The sequence below is a fragment of the Eptatretus burgeri genome, chromosome 1 (assembly GCF_056783735.1).
Source record: "Eptatretus burgeri isolate ZD-2024b chromosome 1, Ebu_testis_v1, whole genome shotgun sequence".
Lineage (NCBI taxonomy): Eukaryota > Metazoa > Chordata > Myxini > Myxiniformes > Myxinidae > Eptatretus > Eptatretus burgeri.
The window spans coordinates 145,470,556-145,492,211 of NC_140961.1; the positions used below are offsets into that span (position 1 = coordinate 145,470,556).

A 21,656-nucleotide genomic window follows, 5' to 3' on the forward strand; every position below is an offset into this window, starting at 1 on the left:
TTATGATTGAAATTGAATGCAACATGACACTGGTCATTACGGGAATGTTCCACACATCCTGCAAGTTACTACTCATCACTTAGCCACTGATTACGAGATTCTGATTCAATTATCAGAATGCCATGCTCGATTAGAATGCAAAGAGATGAAGAAATAGAGTTTCAGTCTGAAAAACACATGCAAGCAAGAAATTGTTGTGGAATTGCAAATACACCCCCAAGCATACAAGAGAGACATCGGTTCCCAGAGTGAGCTATGTTATTACTTAGATTGATGGATTAGATTGTCCTCCCTGTGTCTGAGGTTTAAATGATGGATGTATTGGATGGGTTTAGCTCGGACCTCCCCTTCATCATCCATCTTTCCAGTATTCTATGGAGTAATCATCCAGGATCCAATTCCCTGCCATTCCTCATCTCCACATTTAATGCTTCCCGAAGTAACACTTCACCATTTCATTTAATCCACTTCTCTATCTTTCCTGGTTGACTGATGATGCATCATGTCCTGTTTGAAGCAATAGATAAGATAGTTTTAAGTGGGCTCCATAAGTGTTAAGGTAATTAATTTCCTTGTGTATCTTTTTAATGTGCTTCTGTTGCTTTGATTATAAGTAAAAGTCATTGTTCTTGATTTGACAGTAAATTAATGCGCTTTGCTTGAGTGAAAACATGTGTCCTTTATATGTAATTTTAAATGAACATGTTGATTTAATAAATGTGCTTGTTAAGGTTTGAGAGTTTTCGACCAGTTCATCTGCCTTTTCCTCCATCTGTCTATCATCGTTCTAACATTAGTGTGAGCCGGGAAGTTCTACCCCACGTGAGTTGCTCTTGTTAGCCAGCGCACACTCACTCTCACTCGGCCGTAGTCTGGGTGTGCTTTGAAGGAAGAACACCCCCCCCCCCACCGCCACTCCCCTCGATGTGGCCATTCACAGGTCAGGTACCACACGAAGTAGTAAAACCCTGCCAGGAATGGCAGTACGAATCAGCATTCGTGGTTGCTTAACAGCCCCCAGAGCACAATGTTATACGTGCCCGGTGGCCTTAGGACTGGGTGTTGGGGAGGAACTCAAGCACTTCCCCATCGAGGGAATTCAAACCCTGGATCCTTAATAATATTATTACAAAACAAATTTGGGGAGACACCAAGTACACAGATGCTTCTGCTGATTCAGATCAAAAACTAACCATGAGTGCTATTATGTTATTTAACCCTTTCATATTTTTATTCAAGCTTCCAATTAATTTTGTGTCTACTTGATGCAGATATACTGAGCTTGCTTGAGCCAAAAATTATCTCTCAGGGACACAGAGTCAGAAAGAGTGAGAGAGCTTGCTCACATTGTCTTGTCTGGGTTGGTCTCCCAGCAGAGGACCCCTCCCCAATCGGAATCTACAATACTTGTGGCAGTGTTTTACCACCCAATCCAGGCATCCAGCATGGTACGATCAATCAATCCTGGCTCTTCCTGCCAAAATTGACTCTGCCCTTCAGAGAAGTCCTGAGTTACATAATCTTCCATTCCCACCAACCCATGTGCTCAGCACAATCCAATCCCATTTTCACTCACCTGGCTTGACATAATTCTGGGCATTGCACACAACTTCACCTCCTTTGCTACTTAAGGTTACAATGCTGTCTCCCAGCAGCACATAAACACAGGTCGACCTAACTACTCATCCTGAAGAAAAACATGAAATGTCTCAAGTGCAGGATTGTGCAGACAGTCAGTGTTAAGGACTGAATCTAATTCCAGCAGATGACACTTCCCCCCTCAAAACTAAATGAGAGATTTTCCTTTTCATTGTTTTTGTTTTTCATGATCTGCTTCAGAATCTTGGCACAAAGAAAACGCAAATATAGTGGCAATAAGTACAAGTACACTGGATGTCACTCAATTCAGGTAAGAACAAAAATGGCTGTCATGTCATGTCAAAAAGAGGCTGTCATGTTTCTGATTTTGTTTTGACTGCTTTTAATAATACATAGATTGAAGTATTAGTGTTGAGAAATTCAACACGAAAATATATCTGGTATCTGTATGTGGGTTCAATGGATAGGCCAATAATATAACTAAAAAAAGTCGAAGATATTGAAATATGTATGTTATGCAAGGCTCACCTCCCAAATATTCCCCCCCCCCCCCGCATTCCATCCCCTTCTAATGCAACCTGGAACATGGTTGGAGCCAAAACACCCTGAGTGTTTGAGGCTTGCATTACTGTGTGGGCAATTCTCTCTGTGTCCATTGTCCCTAATCTTCAGATTGATGGACTGAACAAATTTGGCAGGACAGTTTTATTCAACCTGAAAGCAATGAAAAAAATACCCAGTATATCACCAACAAATCGATGAAAGATTTGCAAAATCTTTAAATACTGTACATGATTTTTGAAAGCTTTGATGCACTCGGTGTCTCGGCTATACCTGTACCAGTGGAACGTATGGCGTCAAGACATACCAGGAAGTAAATTCAGTCGGTTTTAATTTTTATCCATCAATATCCGAGCACCGTACAAGCAATTACGTTTTCCTTTGCCCTCATGGCTGATTTTGAAGCAATTGCAAATTGGTTATTTTATATTTATCGGGCATGCTTTTGAAAGCCTGTGCCAATTACCAACATGGCAATTCACGATATTCATACCAGTACAGCGATCCACAATACTCTCACCCTTCTTTAATTACAGCTACCCATCCATTGCCGGCCCCTCACCCTTTAGCTTCCAAACTAACTCCTGTCCCTTTTCCCTTTAAAACCCTGTATTTCCCTTTGGAAGCTTCCCTCATGTGAATCCACACATTCCTTTCTTTATCTCAAACCCCTCGTTGGCCGTTGACCTCCAAACCACAACTTCCCTCCTTTTCCTGTTCCTTCCACATCCAAAAACATCCCACCACAACCACGTCACCAATTACCTAATTAACTCAGTTGCCTTAGTACAATGATCCAAATTAATTACCCCATGAACTCATTACCTTCGGCTATGATATACAAAGGATCCATGGAGTGTGCAAATCACCGTGGAATTAAATAGATTTCTTTTTTTCTTCAATTATTTCCTGCAAAACTCCCTCATAAAACCAGATCATTGGCGCTTCTATTGTCATCCCCGTGTGAGATTAAAAAAAAGAGCTGCTGCCTGCTCGTCGGGTGGAATTTTAGATACACCCTTTATTCTGGTATACCGAAAAAGAAAAAAGATGAATTTTTTTAAAAAGAGAGAAAAAATGGGTAGATAAATTGAGCTGTGATACCAACTATGAACAAATCAAACGTGTTTACAATCTTTAAATCCCATACATGGACTACATAATTTAAAAAGCTTTGATGCACTCAGCGACACAGTGGAATGTATAACATCAAGACATACCAGGAAGTAAGTACAGTAGTTTTTTAACATTTAACCCTCAGCATCGGAGCACCTTGGAAGAATTCACACTTTTCTTTGCCCTCATGGCTGTTTTTAAAAGCAATTGCTAATTGGTTATTTTATTTATTTGAATTGTGGGTGCTTTAGAAAGCCTGTGCTAATTACTGGTCTGGTGATCCGTGAAAGCCGCATCAGTCCAGCGATATCGGTATGAAACAAAAGCTATATAGTCAGAGCGGAAGGTGATACTGGTATGAAGCGAAGTTATACCAGTCCAGTGATCCACACGATTAATACCAACATGGCGATCAGCGATAGCAATAGATCCCAGCCTGTGCCGATTACAAATATTGATTTCGCTTTAAAACAAAATCATTTTTTAATACAAGTTGAAGTTGGAATTTAAATAACCATTCTCATGATGGGTGGGTGTGGTGGTGGGGGGGGGGTCCTGAAGTGGGAATACTTTGAAAAATTACCGTGTGTCAATGATGTGTGCATCATATATAATACTTAATGGATCATTGGACCATTGGACCATTGCATATTTTTGGAACCTGTGCAAAAACAATTTTGTATTTATTATTGTTTTTTTAATATCGATATACCAGTATGAGCCCAGCGGTATATCAATACCGAGGGGGAAAAAATTAATATCGATGGAACGTAGGGATCACGATCACTCATTGGGAGGTTTCATGTTGATCTGATAAGGTTAGTTTTTCCATACAAGATGACTGCCAAACCACATACATATGATGTCATCATTTTACCCTATATTCAGCATGTTTGATATTTGGAGGTTTGATGTTTGACCTTCAAAGGGCGGAGGAGCTCCTTGTGAGCCAACGGCCATCCATATCTAGTGCCCAACTGTGTCTGCGGACGTCCTCCTGCAGTTGGGTTACTTCTTATTAGGAGGTTGGTGACAGGATTTGCACTCCAGCCACCGTAAAACCCTTCATTCCGCAAAACGTAAAAACGCAAAAAAATCTGAAAACCCACTCCGTGGGAGTACCTCCTGTGCAGCTTCCCTTCGCAGGGCAGCTCACCGGATTACGGGATTGGGGCAAAGCCTTCGGGAGCCCCAATCTTTGATCGGAGGGAAACCACGGGGTAACATCCCTGGGTCAGATTGCGGGAGAGTGTGTCGGAGTGGTGCTGAGGTGTCGTCTACCAGACGGCGGTCTCCTTGGGTTAACCTGAGGCGGTCCCTTCGGGTGGGTGCCTGGAATGTCCTATCCCTAAGAGAGGATGATCACCTGTCTCTGTTATCATCTGAGCTCAAGCGTTTGGACATCGGGATTGCAGCTCTCTCTGAGGTTCGGAGACCGGATTGCGGCGAGATAATGGTGGGTGGTTACACCTACTATTGGTCTGGTTGCTCTGATGGTTACCATACCCAAGGAGTTGCTGTAGCTGTGTCCAATAAGCTGACCCCAATGATAATTGAGGTAACACCGGTCAACGAGGGTATTATGAGATTAAGGATTCGTCACTCCTTAGGTGTCATTTCCGTTGTCTCTGTTTATGCTCCGACTGAGGCGAGTGATCTCACCGTGAAGGATGCATTCTACGCCACACTCGAGTCTGTGGTTGATCAGTGCCCCAGACGAGATAAACTTCTAGTCTTGGGGCATTTCAATGCATCGACTGGAACTGATAGGGATGGTTATGAGGTGTGTGTTGGTCTCCATGGGTCAGGAACTATGAACCAGAATAGCACTAAGTTCCTTGACTTTGCAAGAAGTCATGGACTGAGGGTGGCTGGTTCATGGTTTCAGCGCCCACTAGCTCATCGCTGGACTTGGTATTCCAACGCTGGCGGTGTAGCAAAGGAGATTGACCATGTCCTCATTGATGGTCGTTGGAGGATGATCCAGAACTGCAGGGTCTACCGGAGTGCTCAGTTCCTCAATACTGACCACAGGCTTGTTGTAGCAACTCTAAAGCTGCACCTTAAATCCTGGAGAATGGTACCATCCCAGCCGAGGCTGGATGTTGCCAAGCTCAGGGATGAGAGAGTAGCTGAGGAGTTTGCGAACAGGCTGAGTGGACACTTGGGGGGTCTGGGTGCTTCGGGGGGTCCTGAAGAGTTGTGGAGCGCCTTCAAGACCACCGTCCTTGATGTTGCCGGTGGATGTCTTGGAACTCACCGCAGGGCCAAGAAGAATTTTGTCTCTCGAGGGACACTGGATACCATTGATCAGAGTCGCAGGGCCAGGCTGAATGGCAGAGCTGAGCTGTTCAGGGAGCTGAGGCGTAAAACTGTACGTGCACTGAGGGTGGACAAGGAGGCCTATGTGCGAGGAATCTGTGAGGGGGTAGAGCATCACCTGTGGACAGGTGATTCTCGTCCCGCTTACAGGGGAATTCGCGCATTACGTTCATCCAAGCCCATCCCTCGGAGCACTGCAGTTCGAGCAGAAAGTGGTAGGCTCTTGACAGAGGAGTCTGAAGTGAAGGCCCGCTGGGCCGGTTACTTTGAGCGGTTGTACCAGGCTGATCCCCCAGCTGTCGAGTTGGACGTCAAGGGTGTTACAATCCCTGTTGCTGACCCTCAAATCAACTGTGGTCCACCTTCGCTTGTGGAAACACGGGCTGCGGTGAACCAGTTGAAACGGGGCAAAGCTCCAGGGATCTGTGGCATCCATGCCGAACTTCTCAAGGCTGGTGGAAATGCTGCACTCCTGTCGTTGCATGCAGTTTTGTGCTCTGCCTGGAACACAGGCATCATCCCAACTGACTGGAAGAGGGGCCTTGTTGTCCCTCTCTGGAAAGGGAAGGGTGATCGCCAAGACTGCAACAACTACCGAGGGGTGACGCTGCTCTCAGTGCCGGGCAAGGTCTTTGCTCGGATAATTCTCGATAGGGTTCGTCACCATCTGCTTGAGCACCAGCGTCCAGAGCAGTCAGGCTTTACACCAAAGAGGTCAACGATTGACCGTATCCTTGCACTTCGTGTCCTCACCGAACGCAGACGAGAGTTTCGGCAGGGGCTGCTTGCAGCCTATGTTGATCTCTGTAAAGCGTTCGATTCAGTGAATCGGGATGTCCTCTGGAGGATTCTTGGTCTTCGTGGGGTGCCACCAAAACTGATCGATCTGATGTCTGAACTCTACTCTGGTACTGAGAGTGCTGTGAAGTGTGGTGGTACCACCTCTGACTTATTTCCAGTTATTACTGGAGTTCGTCAGGGATGTGTACTTGCCCCCACACTTTTCAGCACTTGTATGGAATGGATTTTAGGGAGGATGTCGGAGAGATCAAGTTGCGGTGCATCGTTTGGGAATGTCAAGATCTCAGACCTTGATTTTGCAGACGATGCAGTCATCTTTGCGGAGACTTTAGACATCCTTTTGGGGGCCTCGATGTGCTGAATGAGTTGTCGGAGCCGCTGGGATTACGGGTTTCTTGGGTCAAAACTAAGATCCAGGCTTTCGGTGACATCTTGGATGCTGCTGTCCTGTCTGTGTCTGTTTGTGGTGAGGATGTCGAGGTCGTGGAGAGATTCACTTACCTTGGCAGTGATATTCATGTCTCTGCTGGCTGCGAGTCAGAGGTCAATAGATGTCTGGGTCGGGCCTGGGGAGTCATGGATTCACTGGATCATGGGGTGTGGCGCTGCTGGTACCTGTGCGGGAGGACGAAAGTCTGAGTCTTCAGGTCCTTGGTACTTCCAGTCTTGCTCTATGGGTGCGAGACTTGGACTCTGACCAAGGGGATCTGAGACGGAGACTTAATTCCTTTGGTACCAGGTCTCTTCGGAGAATCCTTGGCTATCGCTGGTCGGATTTTGTATCCAACGAGCGGTTGCTGAGAGAGACTCGGATGAGATTTGTTACCTGCATAGTCCGTGAGCGTCAGTTGCGGCTGTATGGACATGTGGCTCGTTTTCCTGACGCTGATCCTGCTTACCAGATTCTCTCAGCGAGGGAGTCTCATGAGTGGAGGAGGCCAGTGGGCCGACCACGTGCCTCATGGTTGCAGCAGGTTGATCATCATCTCAAGGAGATGGGGATGGGCCTGGCATCTGCCTGGGGGATGGCCAGACGGAGGCCCCTGGAGTACCGGCGGAAAGTGGACGCAGTGACGCGCTGTTCTGGCACATGCTCCCATACCTGACCTGACCTTGATATTTGTGAATTTTCACATCGAGAGATTAACCGATTTCAGAGAAATAATTTTTTAAAATATTTTCCTTTATCTGATATGGCTGCCACACCATATAACTGATGAAATGTTTTGTGAACACCTTTAATCACCATTCCTAATCCAAGACACACATAACATTTCACGTCAAACAGTTGGAGAGTTTGAGAGGTGTTCTTTTAAAGGTTTTAGGTTTAATCCAATATGCCTGCCAGACAATGTGAACTATGAGGGTAATATTTACACCCTATATTCTCCAAGGCCAGAAGATCTTGTGTTTGGAGTTTTGCATCAATCGCATAAGCCATTCTGAAGAATATTTTTAAAGGCTTTTTTTTTCAATCCAATATGGCTACCAAATTATGTGACCGATAACATCAGAAATAAAATTCTCTCGACCAAATTTTCCAAAGATGACCCTCAATAATATTCATACTGATCGGATAAAGGGTACTATTGGTCAAATTTTGGCTGGGATATCACTTCACTGATTACGTCATCATTATCAACACATTCCCCTTGGGGAGTACTTAAAATGTGCTAAGATTCAAATGTTTTCAAGTAGCGTTTTTGGAGAAAAACAGGTCCAAAATTTTTCCAAGATGGATGCCACACTACAGTCGTATCAAAACAGAGGCTTTGGCACAGTAATGAGTACCATTTCTCAAAGTCGCAATATTCGCTCGATTATGCTAACTCAAATTTCTCCTTTTCAAACTGGAATACATTACTTCATCATAGCCGTCCCTTTTGATACTACTCCTCTGTTGGGGGCTGGGATTCACCCCTCCCCCTTCATATGAGCATTTCTTCAATCACATTGAAGAGTCATATAGAGATACAAATATTTGTTTTATTTTCAGGAATAACTTAATTTTTCATCAATTAAAAACAATGTAGTGGTAGCCCGTTAAAAACCCCAACCACATTTTTTAATGAATACTTATACTTTAAACCCAAAAGGTAATTTATTTATTCCATCACTCATTATATATCTTTTATCATCAAATGCTGTGAGAGCTTTTTTGCCAACAATATCTGAGAAAATTTTGTGGTTATAATTTGTAATAAGATTCATCTCTCTATAAACATCCTATATCTTCCATATACATTCAAGGTAATGTTGAAAGTTTATGTTCTCTTTTAAAACACTCTTCTTTAGACCTTTAAGTTGCTTTTCACATTTGAATTCATTTAACCCTCTTGTTAAGTATTTATAAGCATATGTCTTTGCTAACACCTCCAAATTCACTTAGTATCTTTTCACCTAATTTATCTTTAAATTTACCAATAACCTTTTTATAATTATTTGAAAAGAGTGGGTTATTAGGATTATAATTATTTGTATCATAAATATCTTCATCTTCTTTCATGTCCTTATAAACATCATCTGTATTTATCTATAGTATGAAGTTATCCGTATCCATATATAGCAATATGACATTCTCACCATATCTTTTCTTAAGAGTATTATAAAGTAATCACACATTAAATACTTTGAAAGATCGAAAACGGATATTCCCACATATATCGGTTTCTCCAGCTTTATTCTCTCTTTATTCAAATGAACAGCACAAAATTACCTGTAAATATTTCTACCCTTTTAAAGCTTGGTTTAGTTATCAACTTCTCCACCTGCTCCCAAATAATAGCAAATCATAGCGACATTTTGTCTATTCCATATATTTTCCATTGTTTTACCAAATACATAATTATTCATCAATTTGTAAAAGTCATTCTCCAAATCATTATTCGCCTTTTTTCTTATACTTACATTATAATCATTATATTTACATAACCAATGACTTTGACTAAACTTTACTGCCCGATGTACCTTTTTTATTTGTAGTCCTGATTCTATAAATTGCTTTAGATTTATTTGACGTGAAACATACTTCACTTTAAAAAAACAATGTTGTTAGTAATTTAGTTGTAAGAATATATTTAAACTCATTTGAAAAACAAAATGAATGTTTTTGGTAACCACCGAATAGCTCTTGATTGGGGATCTCTTTTTCAGCTCCATGAGGAAGGTCTTTATGTTTGAAATGAAGTTTTCCAGGACAGTTCAAATCGACTTCAAAATAATACTCATAATCCCATTTATCTAAATATTCTTGACCTGTGGAGATCATAAGAGCTAAGATAGATTTGTACTTGTATTCTTTCACACATTTAAAATTATTATCGTGTTGAGATTCAAAAATTGCACAGCCAAACAATTTATTAGCATCAAAGTACATTAAGTAAAATATGGGCTAATCAGGCAAGAAGTCTGAAAGATATTTATATTTGCCTTTGCAACCTCTTTATGCTTGATGTTGACTTAATGATTCATGTGATTGGCTGTGGATCCGAGGATCCTGAGTTCAAATCCCACGAGGCAGTTGAATTAACACTAGGTGGGGTTGACTCTGCCTGTCATCCTTCCAAGGTCGTCAAAATGAGTGCCAGCATGCTGGTATACTGTGTCGGAGTGGCGACCCATCCAGTATTGTGTGTAATAGCCAAAGAGACTGTTGAGGTGGCACCAACGCTCTCCATAGAATATGGTCCCACTGTATGGATGGATACCTCTTTGAACAAACTTGTGAAATGCCTCCTCTTTTAGCCTTCTCAATCAACAAGAGCATATCTACATCACTTAGAAGATCAAGGAGTTGTTTATTCATTTTTAACATCACCCTCCAGGCTAGTCCAGGAGATTTATAATAATGGACAGGATCAAGTCCATATGAATCTTTATTATAACAATCTTCACAAAATTTCTCAAACATGTCTGTGAGTAATAAAACATCAGTTATTAAATAAAGGTCATGATATTCACCCATATTCTTTATTTCAAACTTTTTCCAAACTTGTTTGCTCTTTCAGATTCTTCACCAATAATATGACATCTTCCAAACTTGTTATAAAAATGCTTTTGAGGTGGAAGTCTTGTTTCTCTAAATCTTTCAAAATAATCCATATAATCATATGGGTAAATGCATTTTTAGTAAAAAGAGAAATGTCGTTACCCAAGATGGCTTAATTGACTAGAAAGTATAGGAAAATATGACATTTTGAAACCAAAGAACTTAGAAGGCTTGTCATAAATTTATGAGTCAATAAATCTAATATTTGTATTTACACTCATGTCACGAGACAAATATGTTTTGTAAATTAGCTGTAATTTTGATCTGAATTAGGAATTGCTATTACCTTTCCAGGAGTCTTACTTAGTTCTTTTATAAAGAGATGCGTATCATAATGACAATTATTATGAAGAAATAAATGTATGAATGTCGGGATTCAATAATTAAGATTACAATTATTATGAGCTGCTCCTCTATATTTTCTGGGTTTTTTTCCAATGATATCAAACCCTTTAATCAGTTTTTACCAAAGCCTCTGAGCATAAATGACAAATCCTTGCTTCTTCAAAATATTTCTCTTCATTTGGAGACAAGTCAAGGGGTTTATTTGTTTTTGACATAATTTCAGTTAGCTTCCTATAATCATCGTCAATCTTCTTAACAAATTCATCAGCAGCATCGGGTCCTCGATACAACTACAACTTATCACATTTACTTTCTCCAGATGATTTAATGTAAGAACAAAACCTACAAGGAGTAAGCTTTTGATATTTTTCATATGATCAGTCTTTTCCAAGTTGCTCTCCAAATCAGCAGATATCACAAATTGGTTTGTATACATTTATTTGTTTCATTAAATACAACTTTCTCTCCTGGTCCTGGTATCTCAGCAACTGCTGCTTTATGATTAGAACAATACTTTAAATGTTTTTCAAGTCTTCGTTGAGATCAAAAGATATTTAAACATCTCTTACAAGTATATGATTTATGCTTTGATTAATAAACTTGACAACTTAACAATCTAGAAAAGATTTTGATATAAGAATATTGAGCGGTTTCAATATTGAGCGGTTCAAGAATATTGAGAGATATAAGAATAGTGAAATAAAGGAGATCTACATGCTGGTCATTTGAGCAATTATCATTGGATATAATATTACTTCATGTTAGAATATGGTCTTTGTTTTTATCAGTTAAACAATAAACATTTTTGATAAGTTATTTATATTCTGAAACTTTGTTATATCTTTTAAGCTCATGGGTTCTCCTTTAGAGATGCCTAGATCCCCAGTTTCTAATTTATTCTCATATTCCTTATACTTTGAAAGTCTTTCACAGTCCCTTTCCTGTGGATAAAGATGTGCAAAGATACTCCAGAGAAAGCATTTATTATCAGTATTTTTAATATGAATCATTGCCTTTTTTTTTCAAAGAGTGGATTTAAGAATATTAAGATCAATATATGAAACATTCCCAATGTTGAACCAACTGCCTTGTTGTTGCTCTTATAATTCAAATCTAATAAGCTCTTCAAAAAGAGGAGATTTAAGGAAGCAATCAATTGATGTAATAAGGCATGTTGGATTTGTTCTCATATGTTTTTCTTCAATAACATTATCTTCTCTTGAGAAGGTGGAGGAGCCTCAAACATATATTTTGAATTATTTATTATTTTTCGACATTCTATTAACAACCTTGATTATTGAATCCTTTGATATATGAATCCCATCCCAAATGCATCTAACAGAAATATAAAATCTTATAAGTTTTACCTCTATCCGATCTTTAAAACATCATTGAAGAGTTGTTATTTCAAATGGTTTTGTCTCAATGACATCTCCTTCTAATCCAATTTTCTTCCTATTTATCTTCAAGTTTCAATGTTGTTTACATGTTTTTGTTATTGAAGGTGTTCTTTACAACTCGCTTTTAAGACATTCTTAGAACAGACATCAAAATGTTTTGTTTCTCCTTCAAATGGAGATATTTGTCTGAAAAGATTGAATGTGTGTTTGTTGGTTTGAATATGTTTTTTTTAATTACATTTATATTCATGAATACAACCGTCACAGTACATTGTTTTCACCATATTAAAAGAGAAAAACTTTGCTTAAAAATTAAAATTTTCTTGATGAAAATCTCACAGTAATTTTAAGATGCTTTTTGTTTAAACTAAAATTTTCTTGATGAAAATTCCGTTGAATTTATAGGGGAATCTGTGCTGAAAAACATTTTATCCAACATCTTTTTCCCCTGAATAAATACAATGTATCAAGACAGAAAAGACAAGTTTCACTCATTCTCTTCATTTCTAAAATTTTCTGAGAAATAGGTTTAGGATTTAAAATTGAATCAAGATAAATATAACAACTATTGGATAAAAACAATTATGGTTAATAATATGAATTCTTCAATTTCCTTCAGTAGAAGGGCTTTTAGTATACCTGCAAGAATATCAATGAAAGTAGCTCGAAAAAAAAAGTTTCTCCTCTTTTTTTTACCATTTAAAAATTACCATGAAATAAAAAAAAAATGGGGAAGTTGAATCTGTTAACGAAAAAAAGTATATGGCAAGAGATGGTATTGTTTTTTTTCTACGAATTAAATATGAGTCATTGTTCAAGTAAAGATTTTGAAGATCATGAGATTGATGATAGTATCTCAGTTGGAACAGAAGACTGTCATGATCCCCCGAGTTTGTGTTCAAATGATAGTTATGAAAGCAGTTCTATAGATGATTGTGAAAGCACAAATGAATGTACTGAAGATGACTTTTATTTGAAGTGTTGCTTTACTTAATATATATGACTATTATACTAGATCTTGAGCCTCTTGAATTCCCTGATTCTCGAGAGGACAAACTTGAGAATTGTCCTGCATGTGATAGAGTGGGATTAAACAGAGTAAAAAACCCATAAGCATTGTATATTCTGTGATTATCTTCGTAATTAATGAAAATAAAATATATAAAATGGAACCGACCTGTTTCAAGATTACACTAAAAATGAATTACTTTACAAAATGAACAAGAGAAATGAATTACGAGGATGATAATACACCTTTTCTTGCAAGAGAAGAGACTGAACAAATGATGGTAATGTTTCATGGATTGATCATGTATATTTTTGTTGTATGACATTTTCAGGGAAATAGAAACACAATATATTGTATAAATAAAATAATGGATACCTTGAAATGAAACGTGAACTCAGGATAAAACAGTTTCTAAAAAAGCCAATAAAAATTTTTATAATGTATTTTCTAAATATATAAATTAATGATTTTTTACCCATTTCTGAAAATATGAGAATATTTAACAACCATAAAAAATCTTCCAAATTCATTAAGATGTCTCATAGTTGGTTCATGCAGATGTGGAAAAACCTGCCTGTTTTTAAACATGCTCCTTACTCGCAACTTTTCGATTTTAATAACTTAAAAAAGTTCACAAAGTCAAGTTTTCAACCAAAGTATCACTCCTCTCACTCACAAGATTTTAATGCAGGTCTTCAAAAAGAAGATTTAATTGGTTTATTTGAACTTCAAAACAAACTAAATGATTATAACATAGAAGATATAATTCACCGGTTTTGTGAAACACAGAAATGTGAAAAAGAAATCAAATCCTATAACTTGTATTCTTTGTTATAATATGGATGATTTCCAATCACCCCAAGATTTGGATAAATCAAAAAAGAATCTCGTTATCTTTGATGATTGTGTCAACGAGAAAAGCCAAACTGTTACGGATAGATATTACACAAGAGAGAGGCATTCTTCTTGTAATTGCATTTATTTTTGTAAATCATACTTTCAACTCCCTCATCACTGGATAAGAAATTATGCCAATACTTTTGTTTTCATCAAGTTAAATTCAATAGATAAAACAATTTTTGGAGATATAATTGTTCTACGTTGTGTAGTGAAAATGAATTTGAGGAGTATCGGAAACACATGGGTGGAAAATAAAAATACATTGTTGTGACACTGAGGGAATCACATACATGAATGATAGTTGTTATTATCAATATTGTGGGTAAATCTGCTTCTCGAAATTATTTTCATAAATATAGGTTCTTGAATAAATTTTAGTATATCTGCAAGAATATCAATGAAAGTAGCTCAAAAAAAAAGTTTCTCCTCTCCTGGCAATATATTCAAACTAGAAAATGCAATGAAACAAGAAAAAAGTATCAAAAAAGAAAAACCTTATAGATGAAGCTCCAGAAAGAAAATATATGACCACCAGCAATATGCAAAGAGAAATTTGTATTTTTTTCAATAACCCAAAATACATAAATGTTGATGAAATTAAGGATATTAATGTTTCAGGTGAAATGACATTTCATTCAACAGTAGTTAAGGACCATTTTAAAATTAGCATGAAATAAAAAAAATGGGGAAGTTGAATCTGTTAATGAAAAAAAGTATATGGCAATAGATGTTAATGTTTTTTTTCAACGAAGTAAATATGAGTCATTGTTCAAGTAAAGATTTTGAAGATCATGACAGTGATGATAGTGTCTCAGTTGGAACAGAAGACAGAAATGATCCCCCGAGTTTGTGTTCAAATGATAGTTATGAAAGTAGTTCTATAGATGATTGTGAAAGCACAAATTAATGTCCGAAAGATGAATTTAATTTGAAGTGTTGTTTCACTAAATAAATATTACTATGAGACTCGATAATGAGCCTCTTGAATTCCCTGATTCTCCAGAGGACAAATTTGAGAATTGTCCTGAATGTGATAGAGTGGGATTAAACACAGTAAAAAACCCATAAGCATTGTATATTCTGTGATTATCTTAGTAATTAATGAAAATAAAATATATAAAATGAAACCTACCTGTTTCAAGATTACACTAAAAATCAATTACTTTACAAAATTAACAAGAGAAATGAATTCGAGGGTGATAATACACCTTTTCTTACAAGAGAATAGACTGAACAAATGACGGTAATGTTTCATGGATTGATGATGTATATTATTATTGTATGACATTTTCAGGGAAATAGAAACACAAGATATTGTATAAATAAAATAATGGATACCTTGAAATGAAACACGAACTCAGGATAAAACAGTTTCTAAAAAAGCCAATAAAATTTTTTGTTATATATTTTCTAAATATATAAATTAATGATTTTTTACCCATTTCTGAAAATATGAGATTATTTAACAACCATAAAAAAATCTTCCAAATTCATTAAGATGTCTCATAGTTGGTTCAGGCAGATGTGGAAAAACCTGCCTGTTTTTAAACATGCTCCTTACTCCCAACTTTTTCGATTTTAATAACTTAAAAAAGTTCACAAAGTCAAGTTTTCAACCAAAGTATCACTCCTCTCACTCACAAGGTTTTAATGCAGGTCTTCAAAAAGAAGACATAATTGGTTTAGTTAAACTTCAAAACAAACTTAATGATGATAACATTGAAGATATAATTCATTGATTTGTGATACACAGAAATGTGAAAAAGAAATCAAAACCTATAACATGTATTCTTCGTTATAATATGGATGATCTCGCATCACCCCAAGATTTGGATAAATCAAAAAAGAATCACGTTGTCTTTGATGATTGTGTCAATGAAAGAAACCAAACGGTTATGGATAGTTAATACACAAGAGAGAGGCATTCTTCTTGTAATTTTATTTATTTTAGTAAATCAGACTTTCAACTCCCTCATCGCTGGAGAAGAAATTATGCCATTACTTTTGTTTTCATCAAGTTAAATTCAATAGATAAAACAATTTTTGGAGAGACAATTGTTCTACGTTGTGAAGTGAAAATGAATTTGAGGAGAATAGGAAACACATGGGTGGAAAATAAAAATACATTGTTGTGACACTGAGGGATGTATTTTTTATTTTATAAAGAATCACACATATTAATGATAGTTGTTATTATCAATATTGTGGGTAAATCTGCTTCTGGAAATTCTTTTCATAAATATAGGTTCTTGAATAAATTTTAGTATATGTGCAAGAATATGAATGAAAATAGCTCAAAAAAATTGTTTCTCCTCTCCTGGCAATATATTCAAACTAGAAAATGCAATGAAACAAGAAAAAAGTATCAAAAAAGAAAAACCTTATAGATGAAGCTAAAGAAAGAAAATATATGACCATCAGCAATATGCAAAGAGAAATTTTATTTTTTTCAACAACCCAAAATCTGTAAATTTTGATGAAATTAAGGATGTTAATATTTCAGGTGAAATGACATTTCATTCAACAGTAGTTAAACCATTTTAAAATTACCATGATATAAAAAAAAATGGGGAAGTTGAATCTGTTTATGAAAAAAAGTATATGGCAATAGATGGTAATCTTTTTTTCTACGAATTAAATACGAGTCATTATTCAAGTAAAGATTTTGAAGATCATGACAGTGATGATAGTATCTCAGTTGGAACAGAAGACAGTTATGATCCCCCGAGTTTGTGTTCAAATGATAGTTATGAAAGTAGTTCTTTTGATGATTGTGAAAGCACAAATGAATGTACCGATTATGAATTTTATTTGAAGTGTTGTTTTAATTAATAAATATGACTATTATACTAGATCTTGAGCCTCTTGAATTAGCTGATTCTACAGAGGACAAACTTGAAATTGTGCTGCATGTGATAGAGTGGGATTAAACACAGAGTAAAAAACCAAAAAGCATTGTATATTCTGTGATTATCTTTGTAATTAATGAAAATACAAGATATAAAATGGAACCTACCTGTTTCAAGATTACACTAAAAATGAATTACTTTACAAAATTAACAAGAGAAATGAATTACGAGTGTGATAATACACCTTTTCTTACAAGAGAAGAGACTGAACAAATGACTGTCATGTTTCATGGATTGATGATGTATATTATTATTGTATGACATTTTCAGGGAAATAGAAAGACAAGATATTGTATAAATAAAATAATGGATACCTTGAAATGAAACCTGAACTCAGGATAAAACAGTTTCTAAAAAAGCCAATAAAATTTTTTATAATGTATTTTCTTAATATATAAATTAATGATTTTTTACCCATTTCTGAAAATATGAGAATATTTAACAACCATAAAAAATCTTCCAAATTCATTAAGATGTCTCATAGTTGGTTCATGCAGATGTGGAAAAACCTGCCTGTTTTTGAACATGCTCCTTACTCCCAACTTTTTCGATTTTAATAACTTTAAAAAGTTCACAAAGTCAAGTTATAAACCAAAGTATCACTCCTCTCACTCACAAGATTTTAATGCAGGTCTTCAAAAAGAAGACATAATTGGTTTATTTAAACTTCAAAACAAACTAAATGATGATACCATTGAAGATATAATTCACCAACTTTGTGTTACACAGAAATGTGAAAAAGAAATCAAAACATATAACATGTATTCTTCATTATATTATGGATGATCTCCCATCACCCCAAGATTTGGATAAATCAAAAAAGAATCTCGTTATCTTTGATGATTGTGTCAATGAGAAAAGCCAAACTGTTATGGATAGATATTACACAAGAGAGAGGCATTCTTCTTGTAATTGCATTTGTTTTTGTAAATCATACTTTCAACTCCCTCATCACTGGATAAGAAATTATGCCAATACTTTTGTTTTCATCAAGTTAAATTCAATAGATAAAACAATTTTTGAAGAGACAATTGTTCTACGTTGTGTCGTGAAAATGAATTTGAGGAGTAGAGGAAACACATGGGTGGAAAATAAAAATACATTGTTGTGACACTGAGGGATGTATTTTTAATTTTCGAAATAATCACATACTTTAATGATAGTTGTTATTATCAATATTGTGGGTAAATCTGCTTCTGGAAATTCTTTTCATAAATATAGGTTCTTGAATAAATTTTAGTATATCTGCAAGAATATCAATGAAAGTAGCTCGAAAAAAAAAGTTTCTCCTCTACTGGCAATATATTCAAACTAGAAAATGCAATGAAACAAGAAAAAAGTATCAAAAAAGAAAAACCTTTAAGATGAAGCTGCAGGAAGAAAAGATATGACCATCAGCAATATGCAAAGAGAAATTTGTATTTTTTTCAACAACCCAAAATATGTGAATGTTGATGAAATTAAGGATGTTAATATTTCAGGTGAAATGACATTTCATTCAACAGCAGTTAAGGACCATTTTAAAATTACCATGAAATAAAAAAAATGGGGAAGTTGAATCTGTTAACGAAAAAAAGTATATGGCAAGAGATGTTAATGTTTTTTTTCAACGAAGTAAATATGAGTCATTGTTCAAGTAAAGATTTTGAAGATCATGACAGTGATGATAGTGTCTCAGTTGGAACAGAAGACAGAAATGATCCCCCGAGTTTGTGTTCAAATGATAGTTATGAAAGTAGTTCTATAGATGATTGTGAAAGCACAAATGAATGTACCGATTATGAATTTTATTTGAAGTGTTGTTTTAATTAATAAATATGACTATTATACTACATCTTGAGCCTCTTGAATTCCCTGATTCTCCAGAGGACAAACTTGAAATTGTCCTGCATGTGATAGAGTGGGATTAAACACAGAGTAAAAAACCAAAAAGCATTGTATATTCTGTGATTATCTTCGTAATTAATGAAAATACAAGATATAAAATGGAACCTACCTGTTTCAAGATTACACTAAAAATGAATTACTTTACAAAATTAACAAGAGAAATGAATTACGAGTGTGATAATACACCTTTTCTTACAAGAGAAGAGACTGAACAAATGACTGTCATGTTTCATGGATTGATGATGTATATTATTATTGTATGACATTTTCAGGGAAATAGAAAGACAAGATATTGTATAAATAAAATAATGGATACCTTGAAATGAAACCTGAACTCAGGATAAAACAGTTTCTAAAAAAGCCAATAAAATTTTTTATAATGTATTTTCTAAATATATAAATTAATGATTTTTTACCCATTTCTGAAAATATGAGAATATTTAACAACCATAAAAAATCTTCCAAATTCATTAAGATGTCTCATAGTTGGTTCATGCAGATGTGGAAAAACCTGCCTGTTTTTGAACATGCTCCTTACTCCCAACTTTTTCGATTTTAATAACTTTAAAAAGTTCACAAAGTCAAGTTATAAACCAAAGTATCACTCCTCTCACTCACAAGGTTTTAATGCAGGTCTTCAAAAAGAAGACATAATTGGTTTATTTAAACTTCAAAACAAACTAAATGATGATACGATTGAAGATATAATTCACCGACTTTGTGTTACACAGAAATGTGAAAAAGAAATCAAAACATATAACATGTATTCTTCGTTATATTATGGATGATCTCCCATCACCCCAAGATTTGGATAAATCAAAAAAGAATCTCGTTATCTTTGATGATTGTGTCAACGAGAAAAGCCAAACTGTTATGGATAGATATTACACAAGAGAGAGGCATTCTTCTTGTAATTGCATTTATTTTTGTAAATCATACTTTCAACTCCCTCATCACTGGATAAGAAATTATGCCAATACTTTTGTTTTCATCAAGTTAAATTCAATAGATAAAACAATTTTTGAAGAGACAATTGTTCTACGTTGTGTCATGAAAATGAATTTGAGGAGTAGAGGAAACACATGGGTGGAAAATAAAAATACATTGTTGTGACACTGAGGGATGTATTTTTAATTTTCGAAATAATCACATACTTTAATGATAGTTGTTATTATCAATATTGTGGGTAAATCTGCTTCTGGAAATTCTTTTCATAAATATAGGTTCTTGAATAAATTTTAGTATATCTCCAAGAATATCAATGAAAGTAGCTCAAAAAAAAAGTTTCTCCTCTACTGGCAATATATTCAAACTAGAAAATGCAATGAAACAAGAAAAAAGTATCAAAAAAGAAAAACCTTTAAGATGAAGCTGCAGGAAGAAAAGATATGACCATCAGCAGTATGCAAAGAGAAAATTGTATTTTTTTCAACAACCCAAAATATGTGAATGTTGATGAAATTAAGGATGTTAATATTTCAGGTGAAATGACATTTCATTCAACAGCAGTTAAGAATCATTTTAAAATTACCATGAAATAAAAAAAATGGGGAAGTTGAATCTGTTAACGAAAAAAAGTATATGGCAAGAGATGTTAATGTTTTTTTTCAACGAAGTAAATATGAGTCATTGTTCAAGTAAAGATTTTGAAGATCATGACAGTGATGATAGTGTCTCAGTTGGAACAGAAGACAGAAATGATCCCCTGAGTTTGTGTTCAAATGATAGTTATGAAAGTAGTTCTATAGATGATTGTGAAAGCACAAATTAATGTACCGATTATGAATTTTATTTGAAGTGTTGTTTTAATTAATAAATATGACTATTATACTAGATCTTGAGCCTCTTGAATTCCCTGATTCTCCAGAGGACAAACTTGAAATTGTCCTGCATGTGATAGAGTGGGATTAAACACAGAGTAAAAAACCCATAAGCATTGTATATTCTGTGATTATCTTCGTAATTAATGAAAATAAAATATATAAAATGGAACTTAACTGTTTCAAGATTACACTAAAAATGAATTACTTTACAAAATTAACAAGAGAAATGAATTACGAGGGTGATAATACACCTTTTCTTACAAGAGAAGAGACTGAACAAATGACGGTAATGTTTCATGGATTGATGATGTATATTATTATTGTATGACATTTTCAGGGAAATAGAAACACAAGATATTGTATAAATGAAATAATGGATACCTTGAAATGAAACCCTAACTCAGGTTAAAACAGTTTCTAAAAAAGCCAATAAAATTTTTTATCATGTATTTTCTAAATATATAAATTAATGATACACAGAAATGTGAAAAAGAAATCAAAACCTATACCTTGTCTTCTTCATTATCATATGGATGATCTCCCATCACCCCACGATTTGGATAAATCAAAAAAGAATCTCGTTATCTTTGATGATTGTGTCAATGAGAAAAACGAAACGGTTATGGATAGTTATTACACAAGAGAGAGGCATTCTTCTTGTAATTGTATTTATTTTAGTAAATCATTCTTTCAACTCCCTCATCGCTGGATAATAAATTATGCCAATACTTTTGTTTTCATCAAGTTAAATTCAATAGATAAAACAATTTTTGGAGAGACAATTGTTCTACGTTGTGTCGTGAAAATGAATTTGAGGAGTATAGGAAACACATGGGTGGAAAATAAAAATACATCGTTGTGACACTGAGGGATGTATTTTTTCTTTTGTAAAGAATCACATACATTAATGATAGTTGTTATTATCAATATTGTGGG

General features: G+C 35.4%; 1 protein-coding gene across 2 annotated transcripts in view; it reads left to right on the forward strand.

Annotated features, from left to right (window-relative positions):
* The window catches only part of LOC147035690 (equilibrative nucleoside transporter 1-like), a 251,380-nt gene that overhangs the window by 3,553 nt on the left and 226,171 nt on the right, over window positions 1–21,656 (forward strand). The window contains exon 2 of one of the 2 annotated variants that reach the window (XM_085846842.1): window positions 1,840–1,909. The exons of the other annotated variant lie outside the window; for it this stretch is intronic. Coding sequence (XP_085702968.1) covers window positions 1,840–1,909 — 70 coding nt within the window. The remainder of the gene's footprint in view (window positions 1–1,839; window positions 1,910–21,656) is intronic. 2 annotated transcript variants of the gene reach the window in all.